Source organism: Agelaius tricolor, unplaced genomic scaffold (genome assembly GCF_023055355.1).
Source record: "Agelaius tricolor isolate 1412-34295 unplaced genomic scaffold, bAgeTri1.0.p SCAF_15, whole genome shotgun sequence".
In the NCBI taxonomy this organism is placed as follows: domain Eukaryota; kingdom Metazoa; phylum Chordata; class Aves; order Passeriformes; family Icteridae; genus Agelaius; species Agelaius tricolor.
This window is the reverse complement of record NW_027269275.1, coordinates 17220551-17241065: the sequence shown is the minus strand read 5'-3', so window position 1 is coordinate 17241065 and position 20515 is coordinate 17220551. Positions and strand designations below refer to the sequence as shown.

Genomic DNA, 20515 nt, shown 5'->3' with positions numbered 1-20515 from the left:
AATTGATGCTGCCTAATTGATTAAGCCTTGAAATCAATCTCTGAGTGGGAGCAGACAAGCTCCCCAGCCCTTTGCCTGGTGGGCTGGAGGAGCACAGGAGCCCCCGGCCCTGCTGGGCTCCCATCCCCATGGGGAAGGACACTGCAGCCCTGGCTCCAGGTAAATCAACCATTTTGCTTTTATCCAACACTTTCCCCAAGTGGAGCTGCCTGACAGCAGGTGCCAGTGAGGTGCTGGGGTCCACAGAACACGACATGCACAAGACTGCACCTCCACTCACTGCAGAGTCCCTTTTTCCCTCTCCCCTCTCTGAGGATGACTTGACAGACCAAGGTCTTCAACAATCCTGAGACCTTTTAAGATCTCACAAAACACGGGTCAGGCTAGCAGAAGAGGAATTTCTCTGCACAGAAATGGCATTTCCCAAAGCTTGGAGCATGTGAAGAATCCATTTTAGCTTAAAAAAATAATTCTCCTTAAAAGGCAAAGTAATTCTAGCCTAACCTGTCTTCCAATACAAGTTCAAGCAGGACAGTTATGAGCAAATAACAAGCAAAACCAGAGTACCAAGAGAAGAGTGTGCACAGCTGAATTCAAGACTATGATCAAAGCTGAGGCTCAAATATTACTCAAGCAGGTTTGAGTGGCAGGTCCTTAAATTATTCTCCAATAGTGAAAACTTCTGGTAAGGGTGGATTTCATCTAAAAACACAGTACCTACCGCCTGTCAGGGATACACTTTGAATTTTTTTTTTTTGAATGTCAGCCAGCACTTCATTTATTCCATACTCTTGATTATTTATACCAATTAATAGGACATGGTATCCCATTCTTCCAAGTACATGCCTTGGCAGAGCAAGGACTATTCTGCATTCAGCACCGTGCATCATTTCCGGCAGCCCAGCTCCAGGAATAGAAAACCAAGGGAAGCAAGACAGGCAAATAAACAAATCACTGGGATACCTGAAAACCCTGGAGATACTGTAGCTATTGTCATTTACACCAAGCTCCTCTGAGGCATTCTGACAGTGCCAAATGCAGATGAAAGTAAAGAATTAATGGGCTTCTTGGAAGCAAAAAGAATTCACAGAATTATGCTTGTAAGCAAAGCAAACAATCCAGAGACTAAATCCTGCAAAGGACATTTTTGCCCACACTGAACACTGCCCCATTCAACACAGCACATTCTGTTTGTTGACTGCACCACGTTTGTTCAGTGCTCAATGACACACCTCACTGAAGATTATTGGTTGTGTCATCTGCAAATTCTCTGGTATTTCATGGGTCTGATGTTTCTTCTATCCTTTGTCATTTATACCAACTTCTAAACTTCCACCAAACCCGTACCACAGCATTTCACATGCAGTACAAGAGACAGAATTGGCAGCTCTCATTCAAAATATTTTATTTCAAAAGACAAAGAGTAAGAGTACAGGAGCACAGAAAGGAGTACAGAAAGAACAGAAACAAATACCTGCTAAAGATTGTACTTTAGAGTAACATCTCTGCTACCAATTAACCCCAGTTGTGATGGTCATGCAGTAACACCAAGGCAGAGAAGTCCTTCCAACCCAATGGAGTTGGGCCAAATACAAAATCATCTTCCTCCATCATCCAACAACAAACAAACCCTTTTTACTGCAGATAATCTTCTCCTACTTCCCCATAATAACTCATAAAGCCAAATCAAGGAGGACAGATGCAGGCCTGAGCTATAAAATCCAGATTTCATTTCCTATCGCTCCCCTCCCCCAGGAGCTCAGGGGTGTTTAGATTTTGGGCTGTGGTTTAAGTCCATCTGTGTTCTTCAAGTATAAACATCTTCATTGAAACCAGACTCATCCTGCACAGCCATTCGTTTAGTGAGCTCATCTGTGAGAGACACGGGCTGGCACATTTCTATGACAACCCAAAAAAAAAAAAAAAAAAAAGAAAGAAAAAAAAACCCAAAAAAACCCCAAAACACCATCAGCTTGGCACAAATTAAACATCTTTTTAAAATCCTACTGTTCCTGAGGCTGCTTTCTTTTCCTCTAGCACCTATAGCTATCTTGGACATACTGTCCAGAACATCAACTCTCCCCTAAACTGGGCCTCTTTCCATAGGGAAACAGAAGCATTTTGTAAGATTTCCATGTGAGAAGGAATGCTCAAAGAATAAAAGAATCAAAGCAAAGGAAGTACTGTCCTACCAGTTCTCAACTGAGCTAGACACACATACACATTCTAAAGACACAGTTCAAAGAAGGACCTAAAAGCCTGTAAAAATGTTTCCCCCCCCAAAAAATCACCTCTTTAATAATGAGTCCAAGTAGCTTGTTTTGTTTAAATATCTTTCTTTGGGTTAACTCTTGATAAGAAATATTAGAAGTACCATTTTTTCTCCTAGAAGAACAAGCTTCACCATTTGAAAACGATGCTCTTTTCCCTTGCTGGACCTCAATATGGCTTTTTGCTTTAAGCCATCCTAGGCATAGGGTTCAGCTCAAGCAACTCACACACTTTCTTAAAGCACTACTTATTTTGAAGTCCACACACTAAACCAACTCAGTGTCAGAAAAATAAAGCAGCACTTTCTCTGATATATGCTGCCAATGCAGAATTCATGTTGTCTTTATGGTTGTTATTGCATCCCCTCAAATCTCCCACTGGCAGCTTACACAATTCATTAATTGTAAGTAGTTAGGATTGTTTTTACTAGTATGGCACAGATGCCAAATCACTCTTAGTGATTCCCAACAAGAGAGAAAGATGCTATGAGCAAAAACAATGGAATGGACTCCCAGGATCTAGACATGCCAAGCCACAAATATAATGCCAAAAAAATAATTTCTTTTTTTTTTCTCTCCTTCGCTCCACCTTAATTTTCTGAGATTCAGGTGGCTTCTGCTAAGACCCCACCTGTTTGCAACACCTAGAGCCATGTGATCACAGAAATAATAAATCACAGGAATAAAGAGACTGATTTTTCTTTTTTTGGGTAATAGAAACCTCAAGTGTAACTTTGTCTACTATGGTCAATCCTTCCTCCTGGCATCATTAAAGGTTTCCCAGTCACATATAGACTGTACTCATCAACTCAATGATTTTCATCTCTGCAGTGTTTTGACTTGATCTTTTACTCACAAATCATCCTGTTTAATTTGCTTCAGACATTTTTCCACACACAATTCAGAGTAGAGATACACTGCCAGGCAAAGTACTGAAATGTTCCCAAAAGGCACAGATGAAGGAAAACTCGGTGATTAGTGGATATAAAAGGTACCTGCCACAGATGAAGAGCACAGCTATCAGGTTATGGCTGTTCGTGGTAGGTGTGAGCTCAAGTCATGCAATGAAACCATTGTGACCTCCTGGTGGAATTAGATGGTAGAGAGACAGAAAGTGTCTAAGTCCAGCCCTAAGGTCTCACTGGTAGTACCAAAACTCTAGACAGCAGTAGCACAAAAAGCCACAGAAATGGGCATTTCCTTTCACTGACCAGTTCTGCTTGGCCAACGATCAAATCAAAAGATGTAAGATATAACTTTTACACTCAAAAGTTCAACCGAGATGCAGGACTCTTGATTTTGGCTAATTTTTAGTCAAAAGAAAAGTGCATCCTTTTCTTTTAGCAAGTAGCTATGCAAGTGGTAAACTGTATTTTTCTGTGTAATGTTTGCCATGCCATCAAACTAATAAAAACTCAGTCTGAAGCACAGCCTGAGAGGTCACACGATAAACCATGGCAAATGCCACGGGACCCACTCTATGCTAGCTCTCACCTAAGCCTGCAGTGGGCAAGAGTCAGAAAAACAGGCACTTGGGCAAACCCAGAATCACATTACAGCTGATTCTGTGTGATATCACACACAGCAAGACTCATTTCCATAAGCGTAGCACATTCTCTTCTCCAGTTTAAATCTGCAAATGGTGGGCTGCAGTGTTTATGTTCTGCTGCCTACAAATGGCATCAGATGTACGCACCAGGAACACATTACTGTCTGCAGGAGACAGGCACCCATCCATTCCAGCACAGACCACACAAAATCATTGTATTTCCAGGTCTCTGCAGGGCTATCCTATGATACACCCTCTCTCTATTAAATATAAATATGTGCTTTTACTGCTGTGGCCAATGCAATGGCTGCAGATGGCGATCAGCTACAAGCAGGAACCACCCATCCTTCTGCTGCACTGCACTGAAGAGCCCAGCAGTTCCCTCCTCATCTCCACTGCTCACATTTCTGGGCACTCAGAAATGCACATTTTTACACAGCTGACTTTGTCCCCACAGCTGATAGGTAGTAGGGCAAGAGAAAATTCAAGCTACACAGCAACAGGGCAAATATGATGGACAACACAAACAAACTCTTTCTACAGAGGTCAAGATTTACTTGCAACCAGAGAGATCCTGTTCTTTTTCCGACACAGATGAGACTTTCAGCTCCCTGATGAGGAAATGAAGTGATGTGACATTAAGCAGCTCATGAATCTCTTCAATTAATGCATTCTGCACAACGGAGACTTCCAGGGAATTATCTGCAGCCACAGCAGTGCCTCATTCCCATTGCTGCGTCCCTGGGAATGAGTCACTTCAATTCCCACAATCTTGCTGCAGGCAGAGAGCTCAGGACTATTCCCTGCCTTCTTCAGGCAAATGGCTGGACTCAAACACTGAAACTACTTGCACAGAGCTTTAATTAAGGTTACCTTATTTTCTGAAACTATGGGAGTATATTTACCACCAGCTCCCCACTCCTCATGTTGATTAGGGCTCCTGCTACAGGAGGTAACATTTCCATCCCACCACCTTCAGGGAGCAACTGAATAATGTGCCAAACAGCCATGCAGAGCAGGGTAGGGAGGAAAAACAGAATTCTGAGATAGGTGGAATGCCTTACTGCTCCCCATGACATGATGGGTCAGGAAGAGCAGCTTCATCTGCAACTCTTCATCAGCTCTCCCAAGCCACCAAACTCTTTACAGCAATACCATGCCAATTTAAAAGAGATTTTACCAATATTAAACTAGCTTGGAGAATATAGGGACACGACTGTGGCTGGTTTTACACATTTAGGAATACTGCAATTTTAATTAAAAATAAAAAATCCCCAGAAGAGACACAAAATCTATGTTACAAGTGTTTTCAAAATTGAGAAAGCTTTTGCTGAATACAGCTAGTAGTCTGTGTTTCATGTGATTTGCAAACTAGAAACACTGGAATTTTAGGCCAGGAGGGTGTCATTGACTAATGGGGGTTCTCCCTTCCCTCTGGAGTGTAGGTTTATAGAAGAGTAAAATCATGTTCTCCAGGCAAGTTTATATGAAATGATTTATCTCTAGCCAGCTGCAGTCAGACATCTGCTTGTTTTTATTTCACTACAGAGAGATTCACACCCCCCCTTATCTCCAGAGGCAGCCAAGATTATATCCAATTGTAAAGAGAAACCTCCAGCAATTACCAAAACTAAAATTTAAGAAGTCAAGTACCACAGAGGCCACAGATGCACCTAAGCCCCACCTAAGGCTGAAGAAGTCCTATTTAATGAACAGTCTATTGACTTTAAGGCAGAGACATCACCTCTGTATCCCGTGGTTTACACACAGATCTGCCCAAATACATTGAGGTATTTCTTTGTTTTGAGAATCCCTCACACATACCACATGGGATCACACAGACAGTGCTCATGTGGTCAAATCAAGTTTGTGAACCCATGCCTTTATAGCTTTTCCATATTAATCTGTATTCTGGGCATATATCCAATTAAAGCCTCATGTATAGATCACTAGGTTACTAACTGGCTTGCATACTGGGGGGAAGGGAAACAACAAGCTCATGACTGCACAATTTAACAGTGCCTCTGCTTTCACTTTTACATGCACCAGTCTTTTTTAATCTATTCTTACCATAAATAAAGAGTAATGACGCTTGCTGAAGAGCAGCTCGGGTCCCTGCATGCTGGAACACACAGTAGCTGATGCAGAATGCATTCACATTAAGCCTAACTCCAGTGCAAAGCAGACAAGGTCTTTTCACAAACAGGCTACAAAAACAGGAAGCAAAGGGGAAAAACTTCACAGTGTTTGGAAACAGCAGAGCATTGTTTGCACACGTTTTTCTTACAATTCCAAAATAACAAAACGGGTAACATGAAATCTGAGCACAGCAAGAGCCTTAGATCAGACACAGAGGTCTCAAGACAGAAGAACTCCAAAGATCTCCAGGTACAGACTGTTCAGGCAAGAAAATGCACAGGGTAAGTTTGTTCTCTTATTTCTGCTAAGAAAATCTAACAAGCAGAGACACAACCTCCCGAACGGTTGACGTTAAACCCAGATAATGTTACACAGCACTGCATCTTTATCTCAATTAAAGTGGGTATGATAAATGAAGAGGCATTAGGAAACACATAAGCCACCAAACGTAAACATTCCCTCCATTTTTCAGCTGTGTTCAAAAGGGAAGGTACAAAGGCACAGGCCTCACACACTGTGGGCCAGCACTGCCCCGTGTGAAGAACCTGCACCGGGCACAACATCCCTTGCAGATGAGTCAAAAATGCTCCAGTCACAGGCACACTGCAGCCACCAACCCAGAGAGTTCCCTCTTCAGCTGGAGCACACAGATCCATCCAACCCCTACCCTGAAGCTGCTTTAATTCTTTCCTCCCATCACATCCTTCCTTTCCCTCCCTCCTTCAAGCCCACTCAGGCTGTGCTGCAGTACCATGAACACACAGTGGATAGACAATGCAGATGATTAGTGCTGCCTCAATCCCAACTCATCCCAGGTTTAAAACTGACCAACCTACACTGCAACCCACAGGCACAGGGCAGCAAGGACCTGCTCCTGGTTTTGGGTAAGCACCACCAAGGGCTGGGTAGTTTCCCATGCTGGCTGTCTGCACGAGGGAGCAGCCTGATCCACGGTCAACTCCCACAACAGATGATATGATTTCACCATATTTAAAGTACATTAGTCAACCCAAGTCACCAGGGACATTTGGAATCACTTCCAATAAATCAGGAGATTAATATCAAGGGAGGCAGTGACATAGCACCAAAAGAAGCATATACTGGTGTTAGTCAAGAAGCCACTAGAAACATCTCCCAGTGTCAACGAATTTTTCACTATAAACACCACTGAAAGAAGACATTGCAGTCTTCAGACCAAATGCTGGGCTGCAAAGGCAAAGTGGTTACCTGGAAGGGGTATGTCAATATTTAATACCAAAGTGCATGTCTGGTCCTGCACATTTCATTTAATTTCAAGCTTTTCCAGCCTTATTTCCTGTTTCATTCACAGCAATCACAAAAGATTAATTACCCAACCTTAGGAAATGTGTTTTCATTCAGACAAGACATGTTGACCGTGTCTCTACTTTCACCTTCAGTAACAAAGTTCTGTGCCAACACAAGTTTTATGCTTGCTTCAATGTCCACATTATTTGATTGTAAAGCAGATGGGATTTTCAGTGCCAAGACTCCACTCTAACCATTTGCTCCTCTAGGAGAGGATGAGCCTGGTCCATGGCTCTGGATGTCAGACTAATTTTTAGTTAAAAATTTAAAATCTTTCCTCAAAAGTCAGCATTGACAAAAGAAAAGAAGAAACACCAAAACAAACAAGAAAGAAAAAACTTGGAGGATCTGAAAGAAACACAAAGAATAGAAAGAAAAACTGAAGTAATGCTGCATAATTTGCACTTGCATAATACTAGGAATTTCATCAGTGCTCTTCCCTTCCACATAGGGGCTGCATTTCATACCAAACATGATAGGGAATACTACTTGAAGCCCTTATTACACAGCTAGGGTGGCTATTCCTTTAGTATGGAATATCTGAAGAATTACCAGTGTTCCTGCACTGAAAGAATAAGCTGAAGCTCCCTTTCAAATTCAATAATTGTGCTACTATAACCTATTTACTAAAGGCAGAGGTTTACAGCAATTGCATAGATTTTCTTCTGGTTTTAACAACGACTGAACGACATCTGTGACATGACGTTGTTTTCTCTTCCTCCAGACACCCAAATAAACCTCTCTGTTCTACGTTCCTGTGCATAAGGAACACAACTGCTTCACTGAACTTGATTAATCTTCCCCAAGGAATCAACAGGTACCCAAACTACAGGCATTTCACTGCTGAGCAGCAAGACAAGGACACAGATAGATCTCATTCCACACAGTCCATGGAAGGAGATGGAAATCTCTGCTGAGAAAGTAAATGCTGTTCTTCAAGAACCACTGGGCCTTTCGCAGTTCCATTCCCCTGCTCCCACCTTCCTTCTCAGAGCCAGGCTAGTGAGCAAAGTGCTCAGATGACAGAGCAGCAGAGCCATCCCCAGAGCCCTGTGGGGCTGGGCAGGCTCACACTCCCATCACTGACAGCCAGCCTGGTGTCACCAGCCAGGCACAGAAACCTCTCCTTGTGCAAGCACCCCTGGCACCTGACAGCAGCAAACAGCACTCACATCCCCAGCCACAACAACTGCAGGGCCACCAGGAAAAGAGACCTGAGGAACTGCATTATCTCCCACAGATCCTCTATTCAAGAGTCCCCATGAAGTTCTACTTTCAGTTTCCTACCTTCTTACAGCTCACGTTGTACCAGAGAGAAACAAGGGGTTTTAAGATGCCTCTGCAGTCAAGGCATCTAATCTTCTCAAGGGATTCCTAAATTTATGAGCTCAATATCAAGAAGTCTGTATAGTAAATCCAAGGTTTGAGAAGGGAGAGAGAACTGCCAATCTTTTCACAAAAAGCACCCTGCTTCTTTAACAATTTTGCAAGCTCATTCTCATCCTGAAAATTTCAGTGCAGTCAAGGTTTCCCTGACTTATTCTTTATTTCTGAATTCAGTCTTAACAGCCTCTGAAGCAAGAGCAAAGTGGTAGGTTGTCAGAAGTGACTATTAGGAGAATACACAAAGCACACATGCTGCAGAAAGCAGAGACTTGAACTGATTGGCACCTGGCTCCCTGGCAGGTATTTTCTGTGCAGGAAGATTGAAGGGTAGCAAGAAGAGCACGACACTCTGGGCCACGTTCTGCTGTCAGTCACTCTCCCACGGTTCCACTGAGTTTTAATGACATTTACAACCATTAACAAAATTAATAGCCATCAAAATCAGGAGGGAAGATGCAGCCTAGCAGACAAAGCAAAGGAAAATCATTTCTGCTCCAGCTCCCAGCACTGATTTATCAGGAGCATTAGGGCAAGGCACTGCTGGTCATTGGTGTCCAACCTTAGGGCCTCCAGAGTGAACCACACATCCACACACCAACTAAGAAGGAACTGCAAACTAAGCATAAACCAACAGTGGCAAACATGTCAGATCTACATTCATCTCTTTGTTTTCCCCACATACAAAAATACTGACCCATAAAGCACTTGGAGATGGCTGAAACCCAAGGATTACTAGAATGAAGCTACACTGTCATCCAAAAATCATTTTTCCCCGTTTTAAAGGCCAAAAATAATCCTCCTTCTTTTTTATGCACAGGTCAAACAGACATTTATATTTATGGAAAAAACCTACACACCCTTAGTATTTTGATTAAAAAGTTGGAGTCCACTTGGCAAGTTTCAAAATCTTTTTTTTTTAAAGCAGTCTCTACTTTACTGTTAATAATGCCCATCCCTGGAAATGGATAACAAAGTCATTCAGTTTTATTCCAGACAGCAAAACCAGACTGCCCACTAGTTTTATTACAGTAGCAAACAAGAAACTCTGGTGGTACAAGAGAATTCCACTACAGCAGGAACCAGCCATGGTAAGAGACACCTGCCAATCCCAAACACTTATATTGAAATAGCCAAAACAAATAGCCAAAACACTGGGAAGAAACAAAAAAAGCAATATCACAGCTCCACCATTGAGAAATACCTGCTCAGTATTGTTTGAAATGTACTGCAGGGAACACACCATGGGGTATCTTAGGAGATTTAGGGGGGAAAAAAAGGTGTTCTTTTAAAAATTGTCAGAACTGTCTCACTGCAAATGCAATTACCTAATGTTGCTCGGTTGATGTTAATTGTCACACATAAATCAAAAATGAGGCCACTTTTTTGTTTTCACAATTCTTGCCTTACCTTTGGGTTTACATCATAAAAGTCTCATCCATAAAATATGCATGGACATCCACACACTTCAAAAGATGTAGAAATTATTTCTAAGAAAAAAATACTGTATCTCATTCTCATCTGCTAATAGTTTCTCTTTAGGTCTAAGAAAAACATTATGCAAAACATAAAATAATTGTATTTGGGAATGCAATTATGTATTCTTAACAAAACCCTCTGACTTAGCTTCATCTCAGCTTTCTTCTAAGGCAACACTTACTGTACCACATGTGGCATCTTTGAAAACAAAATCTTACAAAACCTAAATCCATTTCTGTGTGCTAATAAGGTTGGAGTTTTAAATTTTTCAAAAGGAGAAAAATATTTTATTTTATCTAGCCTTTCTTTAAGCACTAGAAATCCAAGAAAGAAAAGTTCTTTAGTGACAGTGTCAAGCATTCAACATTCCTATTCTTAATATCAAGAAATTAGTGATCTGGAGTTTAAGAAGCATTAGATAACCATTTTTTAGTCATCTTTTCTGAAGTCCTATTGCTCTATTAATCAATGAACACAATCATTCCTTTTAAATTTTTCACCATTGAGAAAATCATGCAATCCCTCAGGCACAGGAACAAGAACTTTAGGGAAGCTGCAGCACACTTTGAATAGTGCAAGACCTCTTACCCCTGAAACAAGCTGATATTCTGAGCAGACACGGGAGAGGTGCTCCAAGGGCCCAGAAGAGCCTTGCTCCATTTTAAACCTCTCACTTTGCCACGGCCTCAGAAGTGAAAATGGCCACAGGTGCAAATATCAAGCAAGGGAACAGCAGAGGCAGCAGCACCATCTTCCTACACCTTCCAGGAACTGGGAGCAGCTGCTCCTGTAGAGGATCCACCCTCCTGCAAACTCCAGCCACAACCACAAAACACAGCAGCACTACAGCAAATTTTGAGACCAAATGGGGGAAAAGAGAGCTACTGGCAGCAAGCAGCATTTTTTCCTTAATAAAACTCTATTGTCTGAGGAAGGGAGACAGGACAGAGTTGGCACATGTCCCACAGAGCAGCAGTGATGGCTGGAGGATTCTGAGTGAGGTTTTTTTCCCCACAGATGAATGTCACAAACTCACTTTCCACCAGGACAGCATTGGCATAAAATGGGTGACAAAGCAACAGCTTCTACACCAGTTCTAACCAGGAATAAGAGGGAATTTTCCAGCAACCCTCTCGCTCTGGAAGAGCCATTCCAACCACTGCAGGTCACTCAGCACCTTGAGATCTGCCAAGCAGAGGAGAAAATGGGGCTCTGAGAGCTGGACAAAGCTGAGAGGAGAGTCAGCCATGCCCCCCAGCCAGCAGCCAAGAGCGAGCTGCACGGTGATCCCTGTCTGAACAGCACATCCTGCCATTCACAGCACAGGCAATGAATGGTAATCCCTCTCCTCAAATTACCCTCCTGATTTCAACAGAGCGAGACCAAGAATGTACGTGACTGAGTGTACTTCCAGTTCAGATTTAAGTAATTGCAACTTGACGAGTTTCTTAAGCTCAGTTAGTAATGGCACACATCTAGCAGAAACACTCAAATCCAGAAAAAACATATGCCTTTTTATTAAGTTTCTCAAAAAAGGAAAAATACTTAATGTTATTTAAAAGCTTACTAAAAACTCAGATTAAAGTAGAAGAACACAGCCTTCACCATACCCTCGTGGCCTGGACACCACAGTCCGTGCCTGGCAGGTTACCTGCTTGTATTTCCCATTCCATTGGCCCTGTCCCATCACTCATGGGACAGCCCAAGGGGCAAAGTCAACAAATCACTTTAAGTACTGGAAATGGCAGCACTGGTAACACCACAAATCCTGGAACATGAGTCCCCCTCTTCCAAAACGTAGATAGTATTATTAAATGCTCCTGATTTTAAAGCCTATGAAGTAAAGGCCTTTTAACTTAGCATCTGGTTCTGACTTCGTGTTTTCCTCCACAACCACAAGAGCTGAAACTTCATTCACCACTGACGTGATCAGTTATAATATATGCTTTTCAATTGTCTTTTCCCTTTCCTGGTGTTGTCCCTGCATTCTTACATATTGTGCAAAACAGGAAAATTTTACGCAATGATTTAATAATACATTTTTTTTGGCACAAATTCCAGCCTACCATGTTTCCCGCTCTCTTCTTCCTCAGCAGTCTGGCGGGCTGTGCACTGAAACACATCACCTCCCTGATCCAGTGAAAAGACAGACAACAACCCTGCAAAAGGTTCAAACAGAGAGAGTGCTCCCCAGCCAGCTCACAGAGATTTTTCTCAACCTGACCCTGCAAACTGTTAAGCACTTACAAAGGACAGATTGACAGGGAAAGGCACAGATGCAGAAATGAATGGCACAGGCCAGGGCTGACTCAGCCAGCACTGCTGCCAATGACACTGCATAGGCAGACGGTGCAAAAATAAGTTATTTTATTGAGTGCACATACATGCACAAGCTCTCTGAATGGATTATACATGCTGAAGTATCAATCCTCTTCCAACACCTGGCTGTTTGTGGAATCAAGCACTATGTTATCTATGAACACACAGAACCAAACTGATGCAACTAGCACTGCTCAAAACACCAATAAACAAGCCACAATCTACCCATGCAACCCACAATCTAATTACTTCTAAAGACTCCAAAAGGCTTGAACTATTTGAGGTAGGTCTCTTTTCTCATAAATCCTATATGAGGAGATGACTAAAACCCTATTAGGTTAGCCATACTTATTAACATAGAGGGAAATTGTATCGTGTTAAACTCATCTGTTACCTAGGAAATTCAAAAGTACCAACAACTTATATGCAATAAATTGAACAGTTCCCAAAAAAATCCCTCTTTTCTATGTACTAAACCTACCAGCTTTTCCCTCCAAAAAGGCCCCTCAGTGCACACAGTTCTGTGAATGATTTTGGTGAGACCTTCAGCCTCTGATTTCCCACAGCTGCTAACAAAGCAAACCCAACCTTGCACACTGGAACATCGATGCAGATGGGACTCTCAGTCTCCCACCTCTGAAAAACCAAACATTCTTGTTGAGTTTCACAGAATCATGAAGTGGTTTGGGATGGAAGGGACCTTTAAGGATCACCTTGTTCCATGCCCTGCCATGGGCAGGGACACTTTCCACAAGTCCAGTTTGTTCCAAGCCCTGTCCAAGCTGGCCTTGGACACTGCCAGGGACCCAGGGGCAGCCACAGCCTCTCTGGGCAGCACATCCTTTCCTAGAAGGAATTCACCCCACCTTGGAGGATCTATCAGACTCTTCCCATCACTCTGTAATCACAGTTATAATGTTCCACTACAAAAAAAAAATACAAAGTATTATTCAGAGCTCCACAAAGGCCCAGCCCTGTGAGGGATGCTGAGCTCTTGCAGGCCCTGCTTTGATGCAGGATCAAGTCCCAGTGAGGACCAGAGGCAATTTAGAGTTTCTCCCATGGGGACTATTACCACCACCTAGTTACTAGCACCACATCTTTACTCCCCAGCCAAAAGGAAAAATGAGGCACAAGTATTTCTGAGTATCCTTTTTATTTATGTTCCTGAACATGTAAAATTTACTGGCTGGGTGCTAACACTAATAGCCTTGAGAGCTCTCACTCTGTCAATGAATATAGCTTCTGTTTTCATATTTTATATACGCTCTGTGACATATAAACACATACCTTAACACTACTGGCTTATAAATATGCTTTTTAACCACTGCAGGAACTATATATGCAAAGGTATGTTTGATAGGCATTAAACAACTTTAAAGAAATATCATTTTAGGTTTTCTTATGTTGAACTACTAACTAATATAGCAATAAAATAAGTTTGTCACAGCAAAGCAATATTCCATTAAATCACCAGGTCTTCAGAAAAATTTGGGGTTTGTTAATGCAGGCACATGCCCGCCTTCACTTGTGAAAGAGAATCTCAATTTCATCAGTACAGATAACATGGAGCAATTTGTTCTCAATTTGCAGAAAATTCTAAATTGTCATGGCTTTTATGGAAATTATAACACTCAGTGCTCTTTCTGATGCACCTGAACCTGGGAGACAGCAGCAACACAGAACAAGCAAATATGTGTACACCCAAAACCTATAGGTACCACTTCTCATCAAATGAAAGCCATCATCTGCAACAGTAAACCATGAAAAAGATTAAATATAAATTGTAATTTATCCTTCCATTATTATAAGAAATAAAAAAAAAATCTAAAATTGCTTTGTTATTTATACATGAAATTATGGCAGACACACCAATCTAGTTTGAAGTCACATTTGCAGAGCCTCGTCAACATTGCAGGACTTAAAGGCAGCACTTGGTTTACTGAACTGTTTATTATTATTATAAACTCATATTAATTCTATTTGCAATCTGGATAATACTATAATATTCCTTTTTCAGGAAATCTTTAAAAAATTCTTCTTGTGAGATTGTTTTGAAACTTTTGAGCTCTGCATAATACTTCCCACTTGAGCTAATTGTTTTTAAAGGGAAATTTAATTTTTAAAAGTGTGTTTTTCTAACTAATGGGAATCTGTGCTAAAGTAAACAATGAGTCCAGCTTGATAGGAATTTTTGCTCTATCTTTACCAAAATAAGGAAGGAAAGACGTGTAATAGCATGCTGAAACAAATGCAGTAGCAGAATTGTTGAATTTTAAAAAACAATTAGAAGACAATTTTCTACTCCACTTCTCCTCTTTGAAACAGATCATTCTGCCCTGCCTCATTTAATATTAACTGGGTACGTTCTTGTCTCTAGAAGAAAACACAAATGCAGCTCCCTAATCCACTTACATTCTTGTTTCAAATGCATTTACAATTAGCCAGCCTGTCAATAAACTATTGTCCTCACACATCATGTCTGTACAGCAAAATGTTTCAAAGAAACCCAAGTCTTTTCAGGATTGCCACCAGCTTTGAACAAAACATTTACATTACACCCGACCCACCTGCCAAGGCAAAACCGAGAAATGTGAAATGGGCATGAAAAGCCAAAGTTTCCATCTCCTTGAGGGATATTAATGAGTAACTTCATGGTTTCAATAAAGCCTTATCTTCCCAGATGGGAATTAGAGAGGTCATCCCTAGCCAGGGACAATGAATCACTTATTTATTCTTTCCTTGTCTGCTGCACATACATATGTATCACAAGTCCTCCCTGCAACCCAGGACTTGAAAATCACTGCCCTCAACATCTACTCCCCACCGGTGCAAGACAAAGAATGAAAGAGAAATAAAAGAGACACGAAAGGGACAGAACAGTCATGACACCTACGTTTAAACTACTGAAAATCAAATTGTACATTTCTCTTGAAGAAAGGGTTACTCCTAACCCCACCCTGCCCCTCCCCCCCCCAAAAAAAAAGTAAGAAATATTACATTTCATTCTGTTTCTGTATTTGTTTTTACTATCACTGCCCCTCAAGCTGTGCAAGGACAGATCTCACTGGTAAAAAAAAAAATTAGTAAGGGTGCTACATTTGAGTTTGGTAGGTGTTTATAAAATAAACATTATTCCTCCCGGGGAGAAAGTCAAATTCATCCCCAGGCAAGCTGCTGTCTGACAAACAAAGTTTTTAAGTGTCAAAATTTCCTACTGGGACTTTAGCATTTACAGTAACAAAATAAAAAAGAAAAAAAGCTACAGACCTGTATTCACTTTCTCCAAAAAACTCTTAACCAGAATGAAACCCTGGACATAATGCAAGTGAAACTGTAATGGTGACACTGTGCTATATTTAAGCAATTCTTTGAGAAATAAGAACACGACACAAACATGGAAACACACACAAATCAGATGAAGTCCTAACACCTACAGTTATGGGACTGTCCACAAATTAATACCTTTCTGCATTTGTTAACTGGGTGCATATGCCAATTCAGAATACACTTATTATTTTTATTTGATTAACATGGATTTATTTTAATTGAAATGGTCACTTGTCATCATGTCAAAAAATGCACTTCATGGAGAACATAATTTTCTTCCACCCTAAATTTTGCTAAATAAGATGGCCTAACAGTTGTTCCACTGCATTCTTGCATAGCACTTCTGCTACCAAAAACTATCTTGTCAGCACAAAAATTGTAGCTAAATAAACAAGAAAACTGGTTATCTCTCTAAAAAAGTAGGTTGAGTCTCATTATTCAGACTTATATATGTGGGCACATACCATGTCTATTCATGGAATAAACTATAGATGAATAATCCATACACAAACTAATGCTACCTTCTATATTGCAACCCAGGGACTGACAAGTAAGAGCTTGTGGGGAGAAGAATTTAATTCTAATGTATGTCTCAAGTGACAATAAAAAGGATATAAAGTGCCTAGAATCAACAAATAACTTATCCTCTATACTCAGGGACATAATTTGCCAGATCTGGATTTAGCTGTCATTACATCTTTTGCTTTCAAATGCAAAACAAAGTGATGTTATTTTCCTGTTCAATTTTATTCATGTTACATAGAATGCAGTAAAACTCGTCATGCCAGAGGATTTGCAAAGGGATGATGTGAAGGTTAATTACTGGCTGCTCATACAGCATGCCTGTCGAAAGCCCCATGTGTAAAAATGACCTTGTTATCAAAGCTGTTGAGTGCTCCCAACGGCCACTTTCAATGGGCAGAATGGATATTTTTCTGTAGCTCTTGAAAACCAAATTAGTTGCATTCAAATATGTACCTCCAGTTTGAGGAGGTTTTGGAATTGTACCCCATTTCTGTAGGGGATGGGGGTTAAATTAACAGAGATTTTGCTTAAATCTCATCTTTCCAGCTCGAAATGAAAAAGACTAAAATGTAGGTGTATCACAGAACCAACGTCTGAAAGATACCTGCAAAACCTACCCACAGAGTCAGGCAACAAGTGAATGCAGATCTTACCCTTGTGCCTAATTACCCCCTGGAAACCAAAGACACTACCTGACACAATAAAGTACGGGTATTTCTGTGATCAACCCTATTTGTAGGGTGAGTTAGCACTGGGAAAAAATGATAAGGCACAAGAGCAAGCACGAAGAGCACTGCTCAACAAAATGGAGCCTGCAATGCTACGCACAATGCTTCAGTATCTTCTTGCTATTTATACACCTCAAATAATTAGGAATGAGAACACCTCAACATTAATTAAAGCACAGCCCCATAGGACTTCAGAAATCTTTTCAGAGATGGTTTCTCTGGTGACAGCTTTGCCAGCGAGCAGAGTTTGACGTGTCCTGTAAAAATACAACTTCATGCCTGGTATTGCCACATTGCAGAGAACAACATCTGAAGCGTGATCATGCCTCTCTCTACCCTATCCTCCTCCTCGGCTTGGGAATAATCAGCTATGGATACTGCCAGGAAAATGCCTCATCTCCACTAATATTCAACTCCCCCTCCACAATGATGGTATCTTAACAAAATGAAGAACTGCAGAAACTCCTCGTGCTTGTGTCTCTCAGGAGCTTTCTCCAACAGTGCTCGACCAAACCTCGCTTCTCCCTTCAAGCAGTAGTTCTATCAAAGAAAGGAAATATTCCCTTTGAAACATCCTCGAGAGCCCAGTGGAAACGGCAAGCAGAGATGTCACTGTGGCACAAAAAAGAGCTCTGTGAGAACAGGCAGCTGGCCTACCTGAAGGTTAAAGTAGCTCCCACTGAAAACCTGCTCCGAGTACTTCAGAGCAGAGCATGATGCAGAAGAGACATTTACACACACTATGTCTGTGTACCAAGGTGTGAAAAAACCCAACCTCCGAGCACAGCACAGGCTGGATGAAATCCATTGAAATTCACCATTAACAGAAATCTACACAAAAGCCAATCCACTCTCTCGTATCAGTGTCCTATAGGAAGGCCAGAATGAAGCCATTGAGAAAAACGAGACATTTACATATAAATCAAAAAAAGACAGGATCCAAGTGCCGACTGATTAAAGATCAGCGTAAAATATATTTTGTTAATCGCTTATTAGATAAAATCTGTGTAATCACTCTATATACTCCACAAATATTCCAATAACATTGGCCATTAAATTTTAAGTCGGATATGAAAATACAAATCATATTTTTCCAAGACTACATCCGTCTATAGTACATCTTCTGTAACGCTGATATCACCACCTCGCATTTTTTTCTCTTGCATCATTTTCCAGCAGGAAGAAAAACCCTGAAGGAATCTCCATATTTTCCAATCACATTGCCTGTATCCGGGCAGGTTATGTGACCGCCAAAGCAGAGCCCCCAGAGCAGGCCTGAACCACAGCAAAGTCCGCGCACAACCCGAGCCTCCGCTCTCGAATTAAAAGCATCCTCCACCTCCCTCACCTCCAACTTGGCCAAGGTGCCAGCAGGTATCTGCCGACTTTGGTTTCGGATACAAAGGGCTCGGTATGGTGACTGTGTGCCGGGGTCGTGTTGAGAGGGAAGGAATTTTTTTTTTTTAAATAAAGGAAAAATATTGAACAACAATAATAACAACAATAGTAGCCTTGCTCGGAAAATAATAACAAAAAAACCCCACCACCGAAACTGCAAAAATAAACATCCACAGGATTACGAACAAGGGGAAAAAAAAAAAAATCCTTTCAGGATTTTCGCCGGCATTCCGGAACCCAGTGGAGCCGATCCCCCTTTCGCCCACCGGCGGCCCCAGCCCGGTCCGGCCGCCCGGGGACGGAGGGCGCGGGCATCCCCCGCTCCCCGCGGATGCCCCCGCGGCGGGGCCGCCGGAGCCGGGCGGGCTCTTACCGTGGCCGAGGCGACGCTGTTGTCCGCCAGGGTCAAGTGGTGCGGTTCCCACCGCCGCAGGAACTTGGAGGTGAGGATCTTGCTGAGAAACGTCCGGGGGTGCCGGATGACACACACCTGGATGTCCCCCTCCTGCAGCAGCTTGTACCTCATGCCGTTGCAGTGGAGCAGGGCTCTCCGGCACGGCGCGGCACCCATTTTATTCCCCTCGGGAGCGGACATCTCGCCCAGCAGCGGCTTGCTCTCCTCGGGCTGCCTGCGGTCGCTGCCCCCGCCGGAGCCGCCGGTGCGATCCATGGCAGCCCCGCGGGCCGGGTCGGGGGTGGCGCTCGGCCGCCCGCGGGGACCGGTCTCTACGGCGGGTAGAGACGGGCACGACCGAAGAAAATAAAATTCAAAATAAGAACTATAACAAAAAGAAAAAAATCCAACCCCACGCGGTAGATTGAAAACAAAATGCACGGTGAAGAAAAAAAAATAAAAACAAAACAACAAAATCTGTCGGGGAAGATGGGGGTAGGGACTGAGCCGCACCGAGGGGAGAAGGGGGAAAGGGAAGCGATAAAATCCTTATTCAAACTTCCCAATCCGCCCCCGGCGGGTCACAGCGCCGCGTCCATGCTGCCGGGCGGGCGCCGGCCGAGCAGAGGGTCGGCTCCCGCGGGGGCGGCGGACAAAAGCCGGTGGCGGTGGCGGTGGCGGCGCGGGGGGCTCCTGACGGCGGCGGCGGTGGCAGCGGCGGTGGGGGCTGCGGGGCGTCCGGCAGCGGCTCCTTCCTTCCCCCCGGGGCGTGTGCGCGGGAGCGTGCGGCGGCGCGCGTGCATGTATGTATGTATGTATGTATGTGGGTGCGGGTGCGCGCCCGTGGGAGCGGGTGTGAGTGTGTGTGTGTGAGCGTGCCTGCCTCTGTGTGTGCGTGTCTGTGTGTGCGGGTCCCCACGCGCGCCGCCGCCGCCGCGGCAGGAGGAGGAGGAGGCGGCGGGAGCGGCGGGCGCTGCCGACACAGCCCCTCTGCCGGAGCGGCTCCGCGCGCCGCGATTGGCCCCGCCGCCGTCACGTGCCGCCCTGCCTGACGTCAATGGCCGCGGAGCCGCTCCGGGCAGCAGCGGCCGCGGGAGGTGCGCGGGAAGCGCCGCGCCCCTCACGGAGCCGCGGGATCGTTCGGGTTGGAAAAGACCTCTGAGATCATCGGCTCCGACCTGCGACCGAACGCCGCCTCGTCAGCCCGACCGCGGCACCGAGTGCCGTGTCCTGTCTTTTCCTTAGACACCTTCAGGGACGGTGATTCCAGCAGCTCCCTGGGCAGCCCGTTGCGATGCCTCGTCACCCTTTTTGTGAAGAAATCCCTCCTAAGGTCCAAGCTAAACCTCGCCTAGCGCGGCTCATCGGGTCATGAGCCTGGGCAGGGCTGGAGGTGTACGGGCACCGCCAGGCCCCTCCATCCTGCGGAGAAGCCCCCGGTGGAAGCTGCGGGAAGGGGGAGACTCCGTGCGGTCCGTGTCCCCTTCCCGCAGCCCCCGCAGGAGTCCGGGCAGGGCGCAGGGGTTGTCACCAGCTCTCCTTGAGGGTGACAAATCATCGCAGGGTGAGTTTTGAGCATCCTCACGCCAGCGTTAAGCTCTTGTACACCCCCTGCAGAGAATGGCCAAGGAAGCCCGTGCCAGGCTGCTGGCACTTCAGCAGTGACATTCCCTTT

The 20515-nt window shown here is 43.7% G+C and overlaps 1 protein-coding gene across 1 annotated transcript in view; it reads right to left on the bottom strand.

Moving 5' to 3' along the window:
- The window catches only part of CMIP (c-Maf inducing protein), a 131105-nt gene extending 111246 nt beyond the window's left edge, over window positions 1–19859 (bottom strand). The window contains exon 1 of the mRNA XM_071440747.1: window positions 18820–19859. Within this exon, the coding sequence (XP_071296848.1) occupies window positions 18820–19116 (297 nt within the window). The 5' untranslated portion in view covers window positions 19117–19859. The remainder of the gene's footprint in view (window positions 1–18819) is intronic.
- Window positions 19860–20515: the final 656 nt, after the last annotated feature.